Source organism: Martes martes (genome assembly GCF_963455335.1).
Source record: "Martes martes genome assembly, chromosome: 6".
NCBI lineage: Eukaryota > Metazoa > Chordata > Mammalia > Carnivora > Mustelidae > Martes > Martes martes.
Window position 1 is genome coordinate 127,650,319 of NC_137893.1, and position 23,863 is coordinate 127,674,181.

The 23,863-nt window shown below is 47.2% G+C and overlaps 1 protein-coding gene across 2 annotated transcripts in view; it reads left to right on the forward strand.

Moving 5' to 3' along the window:
• Positions 1 to 23,485, forward strand: part of CDYL (chromodomain Y like) — a 181,955-nt gene extending 158,470 nt beyond the window's left edge. For both annotated transcript variants that reach the window (XM_080806999.1, XM_080807000.1), the window contains exons 3-7: positions 7,236 to 7,492; positions 8,691 to 8,863; positions 14,371 to 14,581; positions 20,770 to 20,913; positions 21,833 to 23,485. In XM_080806999.1, coding sequence (XP_080663125.1) covers positions 7,236 to 7,492; positions 8,691 to 8,863; positions 14,371 to 14,581; positions 20,770 to 20,913; positions 21,833 to 21,991 — 944 coding nt within the window. In that variant the 3' untranslated portion in view covers positions 21,992 to 23,485. The remainder of the gene's footprint in view (positions 1 to 7,235; positions 7,493 to 8,690; positions 8,864 to 14,370; positions 14,582 to 20,769; positions 20,914 to 21,832) is intronic.
• Positions 23,486 to 23,863: the final 378 nt, after the last annotated feature.

Consider the following 23,863-nt stretch of genomic DNA (forward strand, 5'->3'; position numbering starts at 1 on the left):
TGGTCATCTTCTGCACTAGAGCCATGCCCTGAATAGCTCTAAATATATACAATTAGCAAGGTGTTAATAAAATGGGACTGTGGTGTCACCAGTCGTAAGTAAAATTGGCATGTGGTTTTGTTTTGTGTCATCAGTGTCGAGCCCTGACATCAGAGTTAAATTCTCTTCACAAAATGAATTTGGTAGATTTCCTCCTTTCCTCAGAACTTTGAAGCCGTTTTCCTCTGGTTCATGGCTCCTACCATGCCCAGCCCCAAAGCACTTTTCAGCGTTCTTCTTACTTTTATCTTTCCGCAGTTATTCTTTCTCTTTGTTTCTGTTGTGTCCGAGATCTGTCTTGAGATTTCATATTTTTCCAGAGAGTTGTCGATTTCTTGAGGATACTGTATTTATGTAGTGCACACAAAGTGGTTTTTACTCATTCTGGTTAGGTGGGTGTGGTTTGTGAGGAGGCCAGTTGTTGCCTCTTGCTTTCATTTATTAAACGCAGCCTGCGGTCCGTGCGGGTCCACTTTTACCCGGGTATTTACCACTTCTGGCGCTCCACATTCTTCCGTGTGTGTCCAGGCTTCTGCCTGCTCTCGGTTTTGCTTTGAAAAACTTCCTTTACCATTACTTGTAGTGCAGGTCTCCTGGCTACCAGTTTTCTCCACTTTTGCCTGGAAAAGTTTTTATTTCTCTTTTATTTCTGAAGGACAGAATATGCTGCATGTGTGCTGTGGGCTTATTTTTTACTTCCTGCACTTGGTTCTATTTGAGAGAGAGAGCGCATGAGCGGTGGGGAGGGGCAGAGGGTGAAGGAGAAGCAGACTCCCTGCGGAGCAAGGATTGTAATGTAGGACTCCATCCCAGGGCCCCGAGACCCTGACCTGAGCCAGGCAGATGCTTATTCCACTGATCACCCAGGCGCCCCCATCTCCTGCACTTGAAGATGCTGTGCCTTTTCCACTGTCTGCTCCGCTTTCACAGATGAACATGCGGTGGCTGTTACGTTACTCCACCTGTTAGGTCTCTTTTTCTCTCTTTCTCTACTTTGAAGATTTTCTCTTTATCATTTGCTTTTGCACGTCATGATGTACCTTACATTTGTTTTCTTTGTGCTTATCCTGATGGGTAAGCTTCTTGGGTCTGTAAGCTTCTGGTTTTCATCAGATAGGGAAAACTTTGAGCCATTATCTCTGCACATTTTTTTACACGCGTGCCCACCCTGTTTCTTGGCCTCAGATTATACATATGCTGGATTGTTTGCTGTCATCTTACAGGGCACCTGGGCTCCACTCTGGTTTTTCTTTTCTCTCTGTACTTCATTCTGGATGGAATCTGGCAGTGGGTCTCAAGTTGGCATCTAACATACTAATGAAATTCCGGTGTTCGTGTTGTCTTTTAAATTCTTGAGCACACTTGAGCTGATTTATCACTGAGGTGAATTTATAACAGTTTAAGAAATGTCCTTTTCTGTTATTCACTCACCTCTCACTTGTAGATCTCTTTCTATTAAATTGATTTGATCTCGAGCATAGGTCCGATTTTTCTGCTTGTTTTTATGTCAATTTTTTGGCTCCTAAGTGTTGGGACATTTACATTTTGGCCCTGGTTTTTATGCTTTTGAAACTGTTAGTTTTGGGAGTGCCTGGGTGGCTCAGTCGTTAAGCATCTGCGTTCAGCTCAGGTCATAATCTCGGGGCCCTGGAATTGAGCCCCGCATCGGGCTCCCTGCTCAGCGGCATGTCTGCTTCTCCTTCTCCCACTCCCCCTGCTTGTCCTCTCTCTTTCTCTCTGTCAGATAAATAAATAAAATCTTTTAAAATAAAACAATATAGTTTTGTTCTGACAGCCAGTTGTTACTTGCAAATCAGTTTGATCCTTTCAGGGCTTATTTTTAAGTGTTGTTAGTGTAGTTCTAGAGTATCCTTTGTTCTAGAGCTGGATGAGTTCTACTAATAACATGTGCCTGTTCCGGGGTCTCAACCCAGTGCCCCGGCTGTTCAGTGAAGTCTCTCCCACACTGGCTGGTGATGGCCCCCAGCCCCGTGTGCACTCTGGCAATTATATGGTTTATAGGTAATTTTTTCCTCAAAAGTTGTCTGCCAAATTTTGTGGCGTTTCGCCTCGTGCATACTCAGATTGGTGTTCAAGAAAGACTCAAGGGGATCCGATCCCTAGGCAGTTCTGGAGCTTTCTGTGTGGCTCCCTCCTTTTCAGTACCCCACCCCCACTAATTAGAGCCTCCTGGGCTCTTCCTGATTTTAGGACTTTTGCTAGGCTGCTCGCAGTGTCCCTTGCCTGCACCTACAGCGTGGAAATGGCGTCCAGGCAGAAAGCCCGGGACATTGTTGGGCTCACCGGGTTCGGCCCCCTTCATGCTGGGAACAGGCCTCTGCCCTGCCTGTTGTCCAGTGTCTGAAAAAGTTATTGGGTGGTTTGTTGTTGTTGTTGTTGTTGTTTTGTTTGGGGGAGGGGTATGTCTTTGTTTGTTTTTTCAGTTTTCTACTTCTTGCTGGCAAGTAAGGAAATGCAGCTACTGTTTCTTATGTTTGGAAGCAGGAGGCTCATTTCATTTTTAGAGACATGCCTTTTGAAGCAGTGAATTCTAACAGGTTAACAAACACATGTTTGCAGGGATTCTTTTGCACGCAGACATGTCAAAAGAATACCATTTAGGGGTGCCTGGGTGGCTCAGTTGTTAAGCGTCTGCCGTCGGCTCGGGTCGTGATCCCGGCATCCTGGGATCAGGCCCCACATCGGGCTTCTTGCTCAGTGGGAGGCCTGCTTCTCCCTCTCTCCCTGCTTGTGCTCCCTCTCTTGCTGTGCCTCTCTGACAAATAAATAAAATCTTAAAAAAAAAACAAACCATTTATTAGGACAGGCACTAAAATAGGGTTTGTTCCTTGCTGGAACAAATAAATCCTAGGAAGGCAGTTAGTAGTCTCTGAACCCAGGTCCTGAAGGAGCCGTCCACTCACTGAGAACATTTGCTCCCTCTTTGTCATCAGAGCTGTTGGTCTAGGGAGTCACAGTAAATTTTCTCACAGTTTATGTGTGGAGGATATTTTTTTCGAAATCTCAGTGTTTACCTTTTAGGTTGGTCATCAGCAGTTGATTCTGCCCTAAAGCGTACTGCTTACTGTCCCCAGATTGGCACCAAATGATCAGCCGTGTGACGGTGGGCAGGCCACTTAGCTTCTCATCCCTGCATGGAGGGAGCTGGGCTGATGAGACCTGATGAGACCTGAAGGGCCCTTCCCTCCATTTCTTCAGTGAATATTGAGTGTTCCCAGCTCTGAGGGTACATTAGCAAATGAGACAGACAGGGACCTGCTGTCACAGAGCTCAGTGGAGTACGGCAACAACATATACACCAGGAATAAAAAATCAACTGGGGAAGACATACCTTTGGTGAGGAGGGCTGTGAGGAGAACAGACGGGACATGAGTGGTGCCGGGAGGGGCCCACATCAGAGGGGCGCTCCACAGAGGCTCATCTGGGCTGTCCAGGTGAGCAGGAGGAACCAGCCATTGGAGGCTCTAGGGCAAAGACATTCTAGGCGGAGGGAGGAGCAAGTACAAAGGTGTTGAGGTGAGCACAAGCCCGGAATGGTTGAACGATCACCATGGATGGGTTGCCATGAGTGAAGGGCTAGGGGACACAAATGACAACGGGGTGGGGGGGTGGTGTCAGGACCCAGCTTATGCTGGCAGTCTGATCTGGAGACTCAGTCCTGCTGTGAATACTTCTTTACCCACAGAGGGCACAGTTAGATGTCACATGGCCCCAGAGGGAAATACCTGAGGGTCCCAGGAGTCCTGCTGGGATGGGTGTGGTAGTTGAGGCCCTGGCAAGATCACAGGGCCTGAAATCAGCAGGGACTATAATGGCACCAGTGAGTCAGGGCAGTTTTAACAGGGAGATGAAGGCCAAGTTCAATAATCCTGGTCAGCATGAGCCAGCACCAATCCATTTCCGCATTTGCAGAACCACGGATAGCTCCGTAGGACCTGTTGCCTCAAAGAAAAGAAAATGGGCTTTTTGTGAGGCTCACATATGAAGGCAACATGGACCCCATAGCTTAGAAATCCTGCTTCTGTGGAAAGAAGACACCAAGAAATCTGCCTATGGAGTTAAGGAATGTGTGCTTTTTAAACAGGGTACGAAAAGAGACTGAGAGAAGCAGGAGCAGTTGACGGGGCAAGGGGCCAATCCAAAGTCAGCAGACTTTGTCCTGGCAGAAGACAGCTACCCAGCCCCTCCCCTGTGTTGCTGGGTCATTCTCACTGTGTTCTGATTAATGTGTGTGCCAATTAATTCAGTTCGGGGTTAGTAACTGTTCAAGATCCCGGCCACTCTCACCTGTTGTTCTGAGCATGCTGGCCTGTGTCGTGTCCAAGAACCCCTCCTCCTGGGCACACCACAGCCTCCAGCCCGTCCCCACTCATTTTGCTTTTGTCACATCACCCTTCACCTCTGAGTCAGGCAGCCTCCACCTTGCCTCTCTGCCCGGGACTGCTCCCTTGTGGGCTCTGTTCAGGCAGGGAAGTCATGGTTGTCTGCAATCCTGTCCTCCAATCCACATCCTCTCACCTGGCTGTTGTAGCTCTGCGCTCCTTAAAACAGCATGTTAACAGATTCGTGACTTGAATATGTATGCTTTCTTATTTAACAACGTTTATCTGTCTTTCATTGTATCCTGCAGTCTGGCTTTTTTACCCTTACCCTTAGCACTGCAGTGACACTGCTTGCCCGAGTTTATTAATGGCTTCTAACCTCCCCTCCCACTGCCTCTTCCCCTTTCTCCTCCACCTCTCTGGGGCACATGCTACTACCGACACGTCCTTATGGCCACAGCAGCTTCCCCTTCCTTTGAGGGGAGCCTCTCTCTGCCTTCCTGCTTCCCCGCTGCCTCCTGGTCCTGCACGTGGCTCTGCATAGCCTCGCTCCTCGTGCTTCCTGTTTGGAGCTCCTGGTTCTCGATTCAGCCGTCATTCCTGGGCGCCAGCCCCCAAGGACTCATCTCCACCTGACTTCTCCAGCCCCCACTCTGATCTCTGGAGCATCTACACCTGAATAATATCTGTGGATAAAAGGAAGCTTCTGTCCTCCTCCCCTGGCTACATGAGACTCCGCTGTGGTGCCCCATCTCCTGGGCACCCAGGCTTAATGGTTTCAGGGTCATCTATGATCCATTTCCCTGTTACTCAAGAAGTTATCTGGTCCTGTTGCAGACAGGTTGCAGAGGTTACTGGTCCTCTAGCTGCAGTGGGGTGTGTCGAGGATGGTGGACAGAGAGAACACAGATGGGGAAGGTTCTGATGGAGGAGAGGTTGAAAGTTAAAGAGGATCCTTGCTAGTCTCCTCAGAAAGATTTAGGACACCCTGTGTCCCTGGTAACAGCAGGTTATCAAATGCTCTTTCAATTGGAAATACTTGCCAGCATTGGAATGAGGGAGGCCAAGGTAATATTAGCATGTACTGCAGTATGGATCGGTAAAGTGGATTATAGAACATCCATTCAGCAGACTGGTACGCAGCCTTAGAAAAGAACGAGAAACTGACCCGCTAACACAAGTTCTAAGATACTATCAAATAATAAAAGCAGGATAGGACAAAATACTATGTCAGTGAACTACCACTTGTGTTTTTTGAAGGGGGTTGGAAATCTTTTTATTCTTGCTTGCTTGCGTATACGTCAAGATGGAAGGATACTAGGAAACCAGACATGGGTTTTTCTAGCTAACTGGAGCGTGGGGGTCCTGGGCAGATGGAGAGCAGGGGTAGTGGGAGGCCTCTTACATAATCTTCTTGCATTTGTAGATTCTTGGACCATATATATGCACATATTACAGCCTCTTCCAAAATTTTAAAAAATTGGATTTTTTTTTTTTAACCTCTGAAGTATTTCTACCAATTGAAAGTCCTGTTGTTTTACCAAGGAGATTATTTGACTTCTCCAGGTGTCCATTCCTGAGTCTTTTCTGGTGGCCTTGGCTTATTTTCTTTCATTGTAAAGGAAATACTTCTGACCTGTAATTCCTGTTCTTCCCCTCCAAGAACCTCTGCTAATATTATTAGTAAAGTTTGATCCAATTTTCTTACATTTCTTTCCCTTTCTTCTCCTACCCGGAGGCTCTATATATTGATCACCAGGTGAGATAATGTTCAGACAGTTCGTATGAATAGGACTATAATCATTTATTAATACTTGAATTCTTACTCTGACGTAACTTGACAACTCTAAGAAAGCATTAAATGAATCTCTTGCCTTTATTTTAAGAAATACAAAGTTCAGGAGACCATATGTTTAAGACACAGCATCCACTTTGATGCTGAGGAACTGACATAGGAGGGAAAATTAGCAGAACACTATATGAGGCAGGAAAGAGGATTGTTTTGAAATGGTACTTAGAAACCTGTTTGAAAATGTGGAACTGGGACCGGTGGGCAGAGAGCAGTCGTGTCCCAGGGCATCAGAAGGAAGAACTCCTGAAAGGCTCGAGTGCCCCACGTGGAGTGGGAGTGGAGGATCTGCCGTGGTGGCCACGGCCTCACAGACCAGCAGAAACAGGTGGTCACGTATCTGTCCACATCAATCCTGCATTCAGAAAAAGAAATGTCAGCTGAAGGGCGGATAGCTTTGGCTCAAATAATATTTTCTTGAACCAATTTCCTTTTTTCCTTCAACTTCTCAAGCCTGGAACAGGGACTCTTCATGAGACCCATTCTCTTTCAATCCCATTCTTGAGAGGTCTCAAGTTTCATAGCGTCTTTTCAGCAAGTACTTTCTATCTTTATTTTTTAGGCAAGATAAGCAAGAGGGTGATTTGCTTGTCAGACTTGGAAGGAAAGCAAATGCCTTTAAAAGCAGACTTTTTAGGGGTACCTGGGTGGCTCAGTCCTTAAGCATCTGCCTTTGGCTCACGTCATGCTACTGGAGTCCTGGGATCGAGCCCTGCGTTGGGCTCCTTGCTCTGCGGGAAGCCTTCTCCCTCTCCCTCTGCCTCTACCCGCAACTTGCACATGCTCTCTCTCTCTCTCTCTTTCTCTTGTGCTATCTCCATGTCTCTCTCAAATGAACAAATCTTTTAAAAATGAAAAATAAAAGTAGACTTTTTAACAGCTTTGCTTTTACTACATTAAGTCGTGGGTTCATAATGAGCGCTTTTACCCGATTCAGAGACGACAGCGGGGAGGGACTTCGTAGCTGGACATCACAGACCACTGTGATTTCAAACTCTTGGCAGGTTCGTCCCCGTTTATGGATGCGTTAACAGCCAACGGAACAACCAGCATACAGACATCTGTTACAGGAGTGACAGCCGGGAAAAGGAAGTTTATTGACGACAGAAGAGACCAGCCTTTTGACAAGCGGTTGCGTTTCAGTGTGAGGCAAACAGAAAGTGCGTACAGATACAGAGATATTGTCGTCAGGAAGCAGGATGGCTTCACCCACATCTTGTTGTCAACAAAATCATCAGAGAATAACTCACTAAACCCAGAGGTGAGAGACGCTCCTCGGGCTGACTTGTGCTTCGTGTTTCTCCACGCCCTTGTATCCGGGGCCTGCTTTGCCGACTGGGTGCTCGTTGTGCCCTTTCTAACTCGCCTTCTGGACCATTGCGCAGTCCCACTGGACGATAGGAAGCAGGGGTGAGGCGGGGCGGTCTTGCTCCGTACCCCACTGCGCCTGCGTGCAGCCCCTGCGAGTGCCACTGGGCCGAGCGCGCGTGGGGGTCCGCCCCCTTGCTCCGGGGTGGGGCTGTGCTGTGCAGGGGGCATGTGGGCACATGCTTCTGTTTGGTTTTGTTCAGACGAGGTTAAAACAGCCGGGGTCCCAGGCCCTTCGGAGGGTGTCACCATCGATGCTTGTGGAACTTGGTTCCCGCTGCAGGGACTTGGGCTCGTGCTCGTTGCCGGGAGTACCTGGCAAAGCTGGCTTTGCTGGGGTCCCGGGAGATGGGTTCAGAAACATGAAACCGTCTAAGATGGGAATTATTGGAGCCCGTGCTGTGCCTTCTTAAAATTCTACATTCTGGTGGTGGTTTTCCACTCGTGAGCAGCTTTATTTCCAGACAAGAAATGTGTATTTCTGGCCAGGGTCGCATGACAGACCGTTTCACAGCTGGTCCCCAGGACATCTTTAAACTGCGAGTCCCTTCATTGGTTATTTGTAAATGTAAATGCCTCCTAGAGCTCATTTTCAGTGCTCTTGTGCCCTTCTAAAATGCCTCTGTGCTAATGTGCTTATATGCACCAAACTTGTGGGGTTTCTGTCCCAACTGTGGTAGGCTGGTGTTAAAAAGGGGGGGAAAAAAAAAAAAAAAGGTAGGGAATCCTAGTTTCTTTCAACTGGTTGAATGTGCCACCTGCTGTCCAAACTGTAGAAATGCCAAGTGGATATCGTGTGTAATGTGCCTCATCTACTGAGAGTCCCAACTAGAATACTAGGTAACTCAGATTTGGGTGTCTTTCTAGTTATACTGTCCTCATAATTAGTCCTGTAACTTACCCTGTCCCGCATTCCCAGTCTCTGCTTATAGAAAAGAAGTTTGTGAATTACTTTAAACTGTGATAGATCCAGGGAAACAGTATCAGGTTTAGACTGTACTTTCTCTGGGTACAGATGGTCCAGGAACAAATGCTTTTCGGATTCCGTATCAAAAATCCTCTTTGCCACTTTATCTTCTGGTGACTTTCAGGTCATGAAAGAAGTCCAGAGTGCCCTCAGCACGGCTGCTGCCGACGATAGCAAACTCGTGCTGCTCAGTGCGGTGGGCAGCGTCTTCTGCTGCGGTCTCGACTTTATTTATTTTATCCGGCGTTTAACAGATGACAGGAAAAGAGAAAGCACTAAAATGGCGGAAGCTATCAGGTATGCCCAAACGGTGTTTTTTTAACAGTTGGTTTGAGTGTCTTGCTCGGAGCATCCCCATCCCAGTGGAACAGGCTCCAGCAAGCCTTGTGAGTAAAACGCATGTCTCCTCCACTGAGAGACACTAGTATCAAAATTAATTAAATCATCTGTCTTTTCTGTGGGCCTGGCATAAATTACTACTTGCCTTGAGCAAATAACTGATTTCAAGGCTGGCTCAAACCCAGTGAGCGCTCAGGGAATGTTCTAATGATTAGCGTGTACAATAGCATATAGCCAGAGTTTCCATTATTTGTACTATGAGCGCGCCCTGTCTTCAGCTCTTAAATAAAGATGCATTCTCTTTCACATAATAACTTACCATTTGCTTCACTCTGAAAGAAATTGGCTAGACTTTATGACAAGCTGGGTCCATAATATCACATGAAAGTTTGTTTTAGTTCAAGTCGAACACATTCTTGTTCAAGTTCATCCCAAGTTCCAACTGCCCATAAAACTCGATCATGTGGAGTGAAAAGTAAGAGTTCTCTTTCTCTCACGTTCTCCCCTCCCTCAGGGACCCACCGTTCATTTATGTCTTCCCAGCCTTTTTCTAAACACTGTCAGATATGCATTCCATACATATTAGAGCTAATATAGATTTATTTTTAGGTCTGTTAAATAAATGAAATTATGCTGTGTGTTCTCTTGCAACTTGCCCTTTCCATTTAACAATGTGACATTAGAGATTTCCATTTCTTCTGTTTGGGGAATTTCCACTGCTGTATTATCACATTGCAAAAAGCTTCCCTAGAATCACCTAACTCTGCTGTAAGCATACCCAGGTACATATTCTCTTTCCATAATCCTCACTTCTCATGCTAATCACTGTAAGTATAATTAAAAATATCTATTCAGAAATTGATTTTATTTGAAGTGAATGAAACCCAGTCACCAACCAGAAGACCATCGCACTGCCCTTCCCACCTCCCGAAAATGACATATCCCTGAGTGACCCCTTAGAACCCTTTGTGTGTGCGTTTGCCTCCGTGAGGTACAGAAGGACGGGAACTTAGATGCACAGCTGTGCAAAGTAAACTTGATCAGATCTTCTCCAAATGCCCACATACCTGGGGAGTTGAAGTTGAACTTCTTTGGATGGTTATTGGGCTCTGCATGGCTGAGACCCTATGCCCTGACCTTGGGGACACAGGGCTTCCTGGTCCCCCAGACCATCCTTAAAGGTGCACGTTGGGATTAGTGGAAGTTGTGCATTGGTGGGCACAGAGTGGGGCAGGGCATCTCTCTGACAGACTTCCCATGGTGATTCGGATGGGTTGCTGCCCTAATCAGCCCGTCGGAGGAGTACTGGAACCCCATACCTTGGGGTTTCAGGGCATTGCCTTGGCCTTTTATAACATTTTTAACAGTTTTTAAAATCAGTATGTTTTGTCACTGTATATAGACGCATGCACGCATATCAGATTCCTTTGTCTTTTTAAACACTACAGCTTTTTAGGTTATCATATGATCGTTGTTTTTTCAAAAATAGCTTGAAATTTTACAAAGTGTTTTAATTAAATATCATCTCTGGTCACCTAAATAATTTCAAGCTTGTAGTTTACTGGATAAGATCATCTTATTACTCCATTTCAAATTAAAGTGCTTGATCAATACACACAATTATTTGACAGTCAATACTTCTAAGACAACGTGTAGATATTCCTCATTGTTAACCCATCCCATCCTTTCGGGATGAACTGCATGGGTTTAATTTTCACTTTTTAAATACAAACTGTTGTGCCTCAGGCGGTGACTTTGTAGATTTTCCGTAAGCTCACACCGACTTTACACACAGCACTGTGATTTGGGGAAGCTCTGCTGTAAGAATCAGATTCTTCTGCCAGCGCCTTCTGCATTTTGGCTCCTTTCTCCCCGGACACTTGTCCCTAAGCTCCACTCCTAAATTTCTGTGGCTCAACCCTTAGCCACCCGACTCCTCCCAAGCTGAATTACCCTTGGCAGTGGCTGAGGCTTGCATTGTTGGTGTTAGAAACCACAGAGGAAAGATGGATGGAGAGACCGCATTTGTGGAAACTTTAGGTGACTTTGGGTGTTTATTTCAGTCAGCTACCCACTCCCGTTACTTGTCCAGACCCTCCCTCTCCCCTGTCTCCTCGCCCCTCACAAAATAGCTTTTCTACAAAAAAGCCAAATCCTGCTTTAGGGAAACCCACTTGTTCTACTTTAAATGAACATATTTTTTATCAATGTGAATTTTTTTTCATGTACTCTGGCAAGATACGAAAATAATGAGTTATACCAGATTCACTTAACCTTTGCTCTTGCTCATTTGCATTTAAATTAATTTTTATATGTGTAAGATCTGCTTTATACATAAAGCTGTCTATTTGTTATTTCTGTGTCTTATCTTGACTTTCTTAAAACTTGGGGGCAAAGAACGTCCCTATAGCACGTTTCCCCTATAAAAAGTGGGAAATAGGAAGATGAGGTTTGAGTTTGATTATCAGGTGTCTGCTACAGCTAATTCCATTACCAGGACTGCTGGTCATAACCAGTTTGCAGATTCGTTGTAAGAAAAACATTCAGCACATTAGTGATAAAAACAAAAAGACTGTAAATCCGTTTATAACATTAAGCTTTTGAAGTCTGTGGGAGCCAGTCGCTGCCTCTTAGTGTCTGAAGGACTGGGAGCCTCCTCCCCGCAGAAGGCAGGCATCTTCTTTCCCATGGAGTGAGAGGAGCAGAGATGAGGGGAGACGGCAAAGCTAAGGAGCACCTGACCTCTCCCCATTCAGTCCTGGCCAGACATTCAGAGTGAAGGGAGAACTCCCTTGAAAACTGGTTGTGAACTGGCTATTGAAATTTCAGATCCCTCTGGCCTCATTTTCCTCCAGATAGTTCCTACACTATTGTTCTTAGGTGATTTCCTTTTTTGGTGATATCCATGAAGTAATGAACATTCTTCAGAAGAATGGTTAGAAGTTTGCTTTTGTTTAATTAGAAGTCTTTTTAAACTCATTTTATGACAAATAAACCTCTTTCCTTCCCTGCCATACCCACCACAGTCTTTATTATAGCTCAGTTCACACACAGCTCCCAGAGAGCTAAAATTTAAATTCGGTATGTTGCACCCATGCGCTTTGATTTGAAGTTCTGAAATAGACTTGCTTTACTCCCCTAAAAGCCACGGACTGGCCCTCCTTGAAGGCCAGGCTCCTAAGCAGTGTCCCAGGGCCCAAAGGCAGCCCCCGCCTCCCTGTCTCTGGTCACAGCGTGGCCAAGCCTTTGTGGCTCTGCAAAGTTTCTACTAAACAGAAAAAAGCATTTCTTTGAAGTTTGTTGTTGTTGTTGTTGTTTTAAAAAAAAGAAAAAGAAAGAAGTTTTTCTATAGGCCATGCTCCTCGCTGACATCTCATTGCTTACAAAGCCGAAAGTTTGGCCGTGTCCTCTGAAAGGGGAAGATGATCTTTGTGAGCGAGCCAGTGAATCCCTACCCCTCCCAGAAGGGGCCACTGGTTTCAGATGAACTTATTATTCTAGGCAAAAATAAAATTAACTTGTGATGGGGGTGAGGAATCAGCTTCAAACAATTCTCTGGGCTTTGATTTTGCAGTATCTACTTTCAAAACATTTTTTTTCTTTTCTACAAACCTATAACGTGCGAAGGAACACTGCCTTGTGGAGTGACTGATTCCTTCGACCGTTTCTCTATAAAGTCGTTCTCTTACTGCAAGATTTGCTCATTTCTTTCATATTGTTCTGCCGTCCCAGTCACGGTTTCCAGATGCTGTTAGCACCAGCCCGGTTTCTCCTGGGCCCCTCTTCCCATGAGGCAGATGAAAGCAGGTGACTCCAGGGCACCCGGGGACAGATTTTGAAAACATCTGCTCTGCCTCATGGAGACCTTTTCAAGAGTCATCAGTAACTGAGCATAGAAAATGTATTTCCATCATGTCATTGACCCCATATCCTCAAAAGGTGGCACAAGTGAAGTACCTTCGTGTAAATTGTCTGCATTATTTCAAGAACCTATTTAAAAGGTGGTTTGGCTCCCTTTGTATCATTAAAACGCAGTGTGATGTTTCTAACAACGCCTCAGGCTCTCATTTAGAAAGTCCTTACTGCAACTCATTCATTTGAATGAGTCAGTTCTTACTCAATGTAAAGATCCCAGGAACCTTAGGGGACCTTGGGGGCTGGGCTGAGGTCTGCTCAGGCTGCAGGGTGCCTTCGAGAATCCTCCGAGGAGCTCAGCCTGCAAGCTCCCCAGTTCTGCCGTGTATCCTCTCTTCTGTTCTTTGCACATGCACGCACACACGCCCCAGACCTCCCTAACCTGCCCCTTCTGAAAAATATATGATCCCTCGTGTCCCTGTCTGGGGAGATGGGGAGACCACTTAAGATGTTAAGCCAGGATTTCCAGAGATAATCTGAATAGATTTGCTGTGGCTTTGAAATTGCTGAATTGTAGCGAGCAACCAGATTGTTCCTTCTGGAACTAAAGATGGGGGTCCGGTGATTCTGAGCTAGAACTCCAACGGCCTTCAAGGAATTATCTTCTGTTTTTGTTGGTGCATGCTTGTCTTTTTCCTCACCATGTTGAATCGTAACAAGCAGCAATCTCTGAACACAAAATTAGACTCTAGTGGTAGGAAAAGATGCACATTCTCAGTGTGGTGTGGCACTAACCTACCCTAAATTGAAAAGCAGCCTACTTTCCCAGTCTGATTCTAAAACAAATCCAGAAATAGCGCTGGCTCGGTTTTGAGATCCACATGCTCTGTGAGGGCTGCCCTGCCCCTGGTCTTGCTCTCCTTCGTCATCCACAGCGCACAGTGGGATACACAGTGGTATACAGGCGGTGTCTCTGCTGCTTGCTGTGCTTCCTTGGATCTCCAGTCTTAAACCAGCCTGGAAGTTTCTTGTTTCTATACCCCCAAGTCTTTCCATCTAATTCTGGACAAACTCAGGAAATCTCTGGTGTTCCCAGTCAGAGTTGTCTGAAATCACATATCAAGTGCAGACCCCGACCCCATGGGTCATAACCCCAACCTCCTAGTCTTTGCTCAACACCAGGCAGTCTTGGTAGGCCCCGTGCCAGGTTTTCTTTGCGAAAGCTTCTAGATTAGTCATCGGAAGCCCACAGTGTTTGTTGGGCTCCTTATGTCTTAAAGGGAAGAAAAGTTGTGGAGAAAAAATGTATTAGTCCTAAAGCCCAAGAGCCAGCTGCAGATCCAGGAGCATCCTCTGACTGGACTTGACCCATAGTCTTCATGCAGGTCCTGTAGCCACTCTCGCGTAGCGTCCAGGATATCGTCGTGCCTTTACAGCGTACAGTAAATAAGACCATGGCTCGCTTCTAGGAGAAGGCCTTCAAGGAATCTCAGCTTACACTGATATTTATAGAGCTTACCTCTTGGTATGGTGAATCTATAAGAGTAGATTTTTCTGTTGCTCAAATACACAATGTTTTGAGTAATTTCCCATTTATTTTTTTATTTTAGAAACTTCGTGAATACTTTCATTCAGTTTAAGAAGCCTATAATTGTAGCAGTGAATGGCCCAGCCATTGGACTAGGAGCCTCCATATTGCCTCTTTGTGATGTGGTTTGGGCCAATGAAAAGGCTTGGTTTCAAACACCCTATACTACCTTCGGACAGAGTCCAGATGGCTGTTCCACCGTTATGTTTCCCAAGATTATGGGAGGAGCATCTGTGAGTACCTCTATTTTTTTTTTAATTACTCTAGAAAACTTCCTGAAGAAATGCAGTTTGGTCATTGTCATTTTGTGGGGACCTTCCTTTCAGATGCTCTTGTAGTTCATTTCTCTTCACTAACTTGTATTCTTAATTCATGAAATCATAGGAGGTTTTCATATTTTGGTTCATAGAACATTTATTGACACCAGGTTGCATCATTTCCTAGAGAAGGACCTTACTCAGCGAGCAGTCTCTCTCTGCGTAATTGACACTGATGTCCATTATTAGTAAATACCCAGTTTGTAACTCAAACAACAGACTGTGCCATCAAAAGGTCCTTGACCTAATAACCTAAGAGCAGCACTCTTAAGAGAAAGCGATGAAGGAGCTAAGTTGGTTAGGATAAGAGAACTCTTCCCATCTCACTGTGGAGCTTTTTTTTTTTTTTTAACTGTTTAATCCATCCATAATAAGAGTGTGTGTTTGCAGCTTTTGATTTTTTTCAAGCAGTTACACAGATTGCATTTCTTACTCCCTGAAGAAGGTGGTGTCAGGGGTTAGGGTCTTCACAAGCCAACACTGAGGTAGAGTTTGTCATGGTGGAGAAATACTCAGTAATCCACACCCATTGGCAGGATGGCAGCGGTAGCAGGGCTGGACAGGAAGACAGGCTCACCAAAGCTCGGGCCACCTGTGGGGAGCTCTGGAGCATGTGTGGCCTGTCACAGTTGTCCCATAGTAGACTGAAATGGCTGCTTCCTCTGTGTCCCTCAACGCCAAGTGTGCTGCCCAGGAAGAGTGCCGTGACCGTGGATGGGGCGCCCTCTCTGCAGCAGAGGACGATCCCCGAAGGAGCTGAAGACTGGCTGCTGACTGCTCTCCCAACAGCTGGGACAGCAAGACCTCCCTTGGACAGACCTCAGCGGCACACCCCCATGTCTGGCACAGTCCACCCCTTGGCCCCTTGTACCCACCTCTTCATACACATTGAGGGGAGCCACTCTTCCCAGGGAAAGATGTTTAAGAGAAGGATTAGCCACTGGTAATCATTACAGGCAAAAACTGCCTAGATCTTAAAGTTAACAGGTAAAAGTATGAAGAGAAAATGGATATTCACATCCTCGCATTATTTATGGTGGGAAAAATAGTAACTTTACAGTAGAGAAGCCTGGCAGGCATCACCTTACTGAGTGGTCACAGTCCCCGGAAACGGGCCCCATTGTTGGCCCCTGACCTGACCTGCTGCAGCGAGAGGGACATGGCATCGCTCCACCCGAGTCCTGCCCTATGGGCATCACCTCCGTCTGGTGTGGATCGAGCACCAGACAAGCCTGGGCTGTGGCATGGTCTGCAGACACAGTGCAGGGCCCTGCCCAAGTGCCATGTGGTCAGAGAACTCTGGAAGACCTAGGCGCTGCCCCACACTGGAGGGGATGGGGGCTGACCGCGCTGCGCAGGAGCAGGGCTCTCCGATGCACTTCAGGATCAGAGGAAGGACTGTCTCGGGAAAATTTGCAAACTTTGCAGGCAGTCTGTGGTTTGACTCCTAGTACTGTGTTGATGGTAGTTTTCCGGTTTGGGTCTTGTAAGGTATCCTAGAAGATGTTAACATTAGAGCAGATCCTCCTTGGTGGGCGACTCACACTAGTAAATCCTGGGTGTGGGTCTGCACTCTCTGCCTTCTTGCTACCCAGGGCCCCTCTACCTGCGTCAGCGGCAAAGAGCAGTTACCCCAAGCCCTTATCCGTGAGGGGTTTTGCACTTGAACCACCACCTGGGCCCTGTGCTCGGGGCACTCCCCAGCCCGTGAGAGGTGCTCTCTGCCAGCCAGCGAGGGAGTGATCTTGCTCCCAAAGCCATCTCAGAACCTCTTTCTCTCCCGTTCCCACCCCTGACAAGTTAGTTTCTCTGGAAGCAGAGGCTGAGAGGGATTTGGGCACCCAGGACACAGGGTCCGCCTCTGTGGCGGGGCAGGGAGGAGGCAGGAGTGGGCAGAGGGCAAGGGTGAGCTGTGGTAACGCCCTGGCACGACTCCTCCTGAGCCCCTGGGGCATACGTGGGTCCCGCTGCATTCAGAGCCTGCTCTGCGGGGTGTGGCCACATGGAGGAGCCCTCCCAGGAGGCCCCCCGCGAGCCGTGCTCTTGGCAATGGGGCAGCGAGTGTTCCTGGGTCGAGGCGTCCAGGCGGCACGTCTGTGTCCACCCCGGGTGCTGTTCCGTGTGTCACGGATGAAGAGGTAGAGCCCCGTCTGGGTCCTGGGTCTTGTGTGCACCACGCCGCACCCACCCAGCAGTTACTGCTACCTGGTTCTGGTGGTAGAGTCGTTCCCAGGAAAATTCCTTCAAGTTCACGCTGAGTTACTGCCGTAAAACAGATTGCTTCCTAACAGCCACTCGCCATTCTGGGAGCGGAGACTCCTTGCCATCAGTGAAAGCCTTCTCCGTGCAGCCTGAGGGGACTGAAGTGACTCTAGAGGGGACTGAAGTGACCGGTCCGAGGGGAGGTCGGATGTTGACACAGATACCTGGGAAGAGCAGACTGGGGCAAATGGACATCCAAGCCCATCTGGGGCAAAGACATCCTGAAATGGGAGTGCTTGGGCCAGACGCTGCCCCTGAGCCCGTCGCGCTCAGAGCGCTGAAGAGTGGGAAGCCATGACGACAGGAACGGCTGCTCGTCCGGCGGGCGCGTCGTCCCTCACCGGGCAGCTCTTGAAAACACATCAGTTCCTGCTTATTCTTCTCCCCCGGGGTGCCGTGTCCTGCCTCCCCCTCCCCGCAGGCCCACGCTGCAGCCTAGAGACCCGGCTGTCACCGTGGAGGCGGGCTGGGTGCCCGTCGGCCTCCCACCCATCGCAGGCCAGCCGCCTCACCAGAGCTCTCCAGTCCAGGCTGTCGTCGGCGCCTGGCCAGGAAACCGTGCCCTGAAGCAAGAGCAGAGAGGTTAAAGTCGACTCAGAAAGTGCAGAGCGCTGGACTAAAACCTGTCTGCAGAAAGAGAGTGAATGTGCTGGGGGAGGCATGCTGTGACAGCGCTCCTTGGAAGTGACGCCCCAGGTGCCAAGTCCCCTTGGGGAGCTTCTGGTGTGCATGAGCTTCCGTTGGGGCAGCCTGAGGCAAGGCTACCCTAGATTTGGGAGTGAGAGCCTGACCTGAGGAAGCAAGTGGCAGAGCCGCTGCCTCCACGAGGTTCAAAGCTCCCCAACCCGGGGCGCCTGGGTGGGTCAGAGGTTCAGCGTCTGCCTTGGGCCTCAGGTCATAATCCCAGGATCCTGGGATTGAGTCCCCCATTGGGCTCCTTCCTCAGCGAGGAGCCTGCTTCTCCCTCCCTCTGCTTGTGTGTGCGCTCTCTCCCCAAACCCTCCCACCCAGGCTGGTCAGGTTTCCTCACCACACCTCTTAATGTGGTCTTTTGGGCTGAAAGAAGACTCTACTTTTCTCTGGCATTTCTCACTTGTCTAGATAGTTACACTATAACTTTAAAAACGGTTGACCATCTTGGAACAAAATGGCAGCCTATAAATTTCCAATGACCATATCTTTGCAAATCTGTTTTTTGGGTACAAGTTAGAAACCTCTCATGTTAAAACTACTGGAAATAGGGGCACCTGGGTGGCTCCATCACTAAGCATCTGCTTTCGTCTCAGGTCATGATCCCAGGGCCCCGGGATCAAGCTCTGCATCAGGCTCCCTGCTCCGCAGAAAGCCTGCTTCTCTCTCTCCCACTCCCCCTGCTTGTGTTCCCCCTCTCTCTGTCAAATAAGTAAATCTTTTAAAAACTACTGGAAATGGAGCATATGAGAACATGCTCATTCAAACTGAGTGTATTTAATTTTACTAATCTTACGGTGTTATCTGTTGACTATCATTTAAACCAACTCACTTCCTGTACCTACATGAGGAGTCTTAACAACCTTGAGTCAGTCCCACTTCCATGCTCTTGGGTGAAGCCTGAATTGTCCTTTGTTGTCCTGCACATCCAGCCATCAGGAGTAGAGAAGACTAAGTTGGGAAAGACTCTCCAGGGACTACAGCCACAAAGTTAGCCCAGCTCTGAAAGGACAACACAGTGGCAATGACAGGTCACCGCATGGCGGGAGACTACTCTGATGGCCCAGTTGGCTAGCGCAGCTATGTGGGAATCATGGAAAGGGAGAAGGAAGGAAGAGAACCATGGTAGGGCCCTGTTCTACCTCCAGAGGGCAAAGAGTAACATTGAGAGAAGTGACAGGATGGGGGGACAGGCCCACAGAGGGGCTGGAGAGGGAACACATGGAGGAGACTTGCTCTTCCCCACACCACACTCTTCACAGACACATGTTCGCATCCACAACTCGAGCTAAGACCCTGTGGTTCAAGCTGGTCTTGAAAACATACTTCATCTTCACTTAAATGATGTCCTTGTGGTGTGGTCTGCTGTGTGTTGAGCGTGAGAGATGCACAAACTAGGAAAACTAGAGCACTTTCCACCAGGCCCTTCTGTCAGCACTCCTGTCACCCTCTCTCATCACAGTTAGGTCCGTCCTCTCAAGAACGATCTTAACAGCTATTAGTAAGATGAAGTCAGGCCTTTGAGCGCATTGTTTATTTTAGACCTTCTTTTCACTGAGAAGAGGATGTTCAGTATGGGGGTTTTCAAATAGAACATCTCTGAACTCTTCAAACATTTGTGACTTTGTCCAAGACTTGACACAAGTAACAGGTCCACATTGGCGCCAAAATAAATCATGAGTGTGAAGGACTTTAGTCCTTCTTGTGGGGACCCAGCTCTCCACCCTGTTCTCCATCCTCTGCCTGTGATGGGAGGACGGCAAGTCAGGCAGACATTTCCTTTGCCAGCTCTTCTTCCTTGGGTGTCGTCCACGCTGTGCGTTTCATGTACAGTAAACATCTCGATGCATTTATGGGAGGCTTTTCTTAACAGTAGTTTACCTCTAGGAAGAGGGAGTTCTCCTCTAAGAGTGTGCTTTACCTGAGTAGCAGTAAATTATGGTCAAGTCTTCACCATGACCATCAGAGTCTTCAGGAAGGTTAGCAAGGTAAACTGCAGACAGGAAATCGTCACCTCAGAACGGCACGAAGTTTCCTTGTGAGATGGGTTTTCTCCCTATTTTGGTATCTATGAGCCTGTGATTTGAATGAGCTAAACTCTGTGCACATAGTGTTGAGACCTTAAGTGATATGGAATCCAAGACAAAGTTAAAGTCAGGTCCATGTATATACATACACACACACACGCATATATACTTGAACAAAAGTGTTAATTTCCTCCAGTGACTCATTTGAAGTAACTATAGTCAGACCCTTCTAAGGAGACTACAGTAGTGCTCATTTTGGATGCCTTCAGATTCTGAATAGTTTCTTACTTTAATGTCCAAGTGGTAAAATGTGGCCTTCTGAGTTATACTTGAGCAGAAACAGTCACTGTCCTTAGAACATTGTCTGTAGGGGCGCCTGGGTGGCTCAGTGGGATAAGCCTCTGCCTTCGGCTCAGGTCATGATCCCAGGGTCCTGGGATCGAGCCCCGCATCGGGCTCTCTGCTCACTGGAGAGCCTGCTTCCCCCTCTCTCTCTGCCTGCCTCTCTGCCTACTTGTGATCTCTGTCTGTCAAATAAATAAACAAAATCTTAAAAAAAAAAAAAAAAAAGAACATTTTCTGTATATATGGAGAAGAACTCACCATTGGACTCTCAGAGAAAATCTTGAGTAGCAATTCTATGACTGATTTGGATCCCTAAAACTGCAAATTGTCTAGCTTTGCTTATGCCTCAGTTTCCCAGGATACTGTTTTGGGTACTGAGTGACTTCACATGTGGGAATGGCTGCCACTGGGGAGGCAGCGGCAACTGGAGAGGGACATGCCAGGAACTTCAAGCTCACAACAAGTAGACCTTCTCTAAGTGAGATTGCTTGGTTATGCCCCCGTGATTCTGCATTACTTTTTTTTTTAATTCCCAGTCAGTGTGTTACTTCTCATCTGCATAACTGATTGTGCCTTCTTGGGTTTCTTCTTCGTGCACAGGCTCCAGAACATTGCCCATTAGCTGGAAGCCTGGAGGAAGCCCAGCGAGTCCCCAGTGGGGCCCGCACATTCCCACACCCGTCCTCGATTTGAAATTTTTTAGATGAATTTTCAAGTTGGGTCTTTTCTGCCTGCCTCCGCCTCACATCTCATACCAGTATCAACTCTTCTTCCTTTCAGGCGAATGAAATGTTGCTCAGTGGACGGAAGCTGACGGCACAAGAGGCGTGCGGCAAAGGCCTGGTCTCCCAGGTGTTTTGGCCTGGGACCTTCACCCAAGAAGTCATGGTTCGCATCAAGGAGCTTGCCTCCTGTAACCCAGTTGTAGGTGGAATTCATTCTCTTACATATATTACCTTTCTCCCCCCGTGGCCTTTCTTCCAGAGAGCTCACCCGTGTGGCAGTATTTCCGGTGTCGTCCTCCTCTGCTCCCGGCTCAGCCACCTGCATGTGAAATGCTGCGGCGCTAACACTGGCGCCACCACTCCGGACAGGCTCACCTCATCCTCTCGGCTGCAGAAGCCTGAGAGTGAAAGGAATACATTTCAGAGATTTACGTATTTCACAGTGTCCTGTAAAACTTTACCAGAACCATCTGTATAGTTCTTTCCTGTTTCCAAAGCTCTTTCCTGTAAGTTATGTTTGCCCCCCACCAGGCCCCCACAGTGGATATTAAGCTTCCGTTTGACAAATGTGCTGGATAACATTCAGTCCAGTATCAGAATTGCATTTAGCAAATTAGAAGATGAGTGTCACTGAGTATTATTAACTGACATGACTCCCATCTAGACTCTCCCTGTCAGAACCGCCCTCCTGATGAAGATTAAAGCCTGGTTAGAAAATCCCTCGGCGGGTGGTCCTAGAGTTTTCACGGAGCATCCCAAGGGTCCGTGCCCAGTGCTGGGGCCATGCTGGCCTCCAGCAGCAGCAGCACGGCCCGGGCCGGGCAGTCCGTCTGGGTGGTGGGGGTAAGGGGTGGGGGGAGCGGGGGGTGGGGCCTGCAAGCAGCACGGCTCTCCTGAGACAGCTCAGCGGCTGAGCGGTTGAGAATCCGCCCGATACCCAGTGTGCACACAGCACAGCCCTGTCTCGGGCCTGACGGGTGTCATGACGGAGTGTCTGTAGCCTGATTTCAACAGGGAATTCCTCAAGGTGGATAGCTGCCTCCGTGACTCTGGGGACAGGTGGGCTGGTGCTTACGGACGCGCATCCTTGCTAACCCGCTGCTGCTCGTCCGGTGCAGGTGCTGGAAGAGTCGAAGGCCCTCGTGCGCTGTAACATGAAGCTGGAGCTGGAGCAGGCCAACGAGCGGGAGTGCGAGGTGCTGAAGAAGATCTGGGGCTCGGCGCAGGGCATGGACTCCATGCTGAAGTACCTGCAGCGGAAGATCGACGAGTTCTGATGGGCGGTGGCTGCTGGGGACACGGGAACTCTAGAGCGGGACATCGGTGCGCCAGGTTGCCCTCCTCCCTCCTCACAGCCTGACGCAAGTTCACTCTTAGCGCACGCTTGGAAGCAGGACTTGCGACTTCCAGGCTATTTATTATCAAGGAGTTTTTAAGTACTGTAACTTTAAAATAAATAACTATAAAGCTCCTTTGTCCAAACGTCATTATTTTATACTTAATATACACACAAGTATAAAAGTATAATGGAGCTCTAGACTGCTCTTCAAAGCTCTAATTTTTGTTATCTTTAGCTAGTACTGTATAAAAAAGAAGCGAAGTGTGTTTTGCTGGTTTTGGGTGGCAGAGAGGTCTGGAATAATGTTTGTTTTCCTGATTTTTTTTCCTTCTAGAACACAGAATCTAAAGAGGTATTAGCCAGCCTCCTCTCTCCTGCCCCATTCAGAGAGACAGAAAGATCTGAGACGTGCCTTTGTCTCCAGAAAGGTACAGATACCTCAGAGATGAAATGTCCCAAGTCAAAAGTGAAATTTATCTAGTAGAATAAGTATTTTGATGAAAAACCCGCTGACGAACATACCCCTCAACTAAAGTACGCTTAGGATTCATGCTGGAAAATCCATTGATTCTTCCTTTTTAATAAGTCCCCAGTTAACACCAAGAAACCACTGTCTTTCCGGAAGAAAGCTTGTTTTACAGTATTAGTGAATCACTGAATAGCTTGAGTATGAATATCTAAGTTATAAGTTAGTCTTAGTGGAGTTTAAAGAGTTTTTCTGACCCTTTTGAAAAAATAACTACATAAGTGCTTCTTGTTGCTGGGTGAGAAATACTACTTTATATACAGTTTTGGTTTTCTATCTGCAGATACGACTGATGTATTACACCAAAAAAAAAGTATTTTTATGTTTATAAAGTGTAATTTTTAGGTTCACTTAGAATATATTTTATTTAATAAGTTAAAATTCTTTTGGCACACTATTAAATGCAGAAACTCCTTTAAAAAGAAAAAAAAAAGAACTACCTTATATTCAATGTTCCATGTTCCTGGTCTCTGCTCTCATGTCTACGCACGATGCGGAGTACAGTGTGGTGTCCAAGAGTGCCCTGTGTAAATAGACATTCACATTCCTTTCAGGAGTGGGGACTAATTCCCAATTACAGACGCCTATTATTAGTTAGGCTTCTGAGCTTGCAATCATATTGAATGTATGAAGAATGAAATAAAATCAAAACCTTATTTTTGTACAGTTTGGAAGTTTATACTTAGAACCGACCACCTCCCGGCCACGTGGAGAGCTGTACAGTGTGTAAATCTGCCTTTACCCTGGATTGGTTGGTGCAGTATTTTTGCATCTGTGGGACCTACTTTTTCGTTCCGTAGTTTGAACTATATATATAATAAACTGTACAATCTGTAAAGTTTTTATAGAATAAATATTCAGCTGTGAAAACTGGTTAAATAAAACTAATATTTCTTAACACATTTGAAATGTTCGCCTCATTCTTCACTCCTGAAGTTTCTCAGGGGACGTTCAGTCTTTCTCGTGAGGGTATAACGCACAGGGGCACACAGCTTCTGTAGAGTTTGGAGAGTAAGGAGCGCCTGCACGACTGTACCTGGAGAGGAGCTCGAATATGACAAACGTTGTCCTCCCTGTACCCCCCCCCCAGGCTGCCATTGTCTGAACTTGGTGTCCATCTTCTCACTCCTCCATCAGAGATGCGTATTCCTAATGACGTTACCTACTTCTGCCTATTTCTGAACTTGACGTTGTATCACACGTAAGCTTTGGTGATTAACTTAATACTAAGGGAGTTTTAACTTACTTCTTCTTTGTCCAAACCTACAACGTACGTGTTTTCAT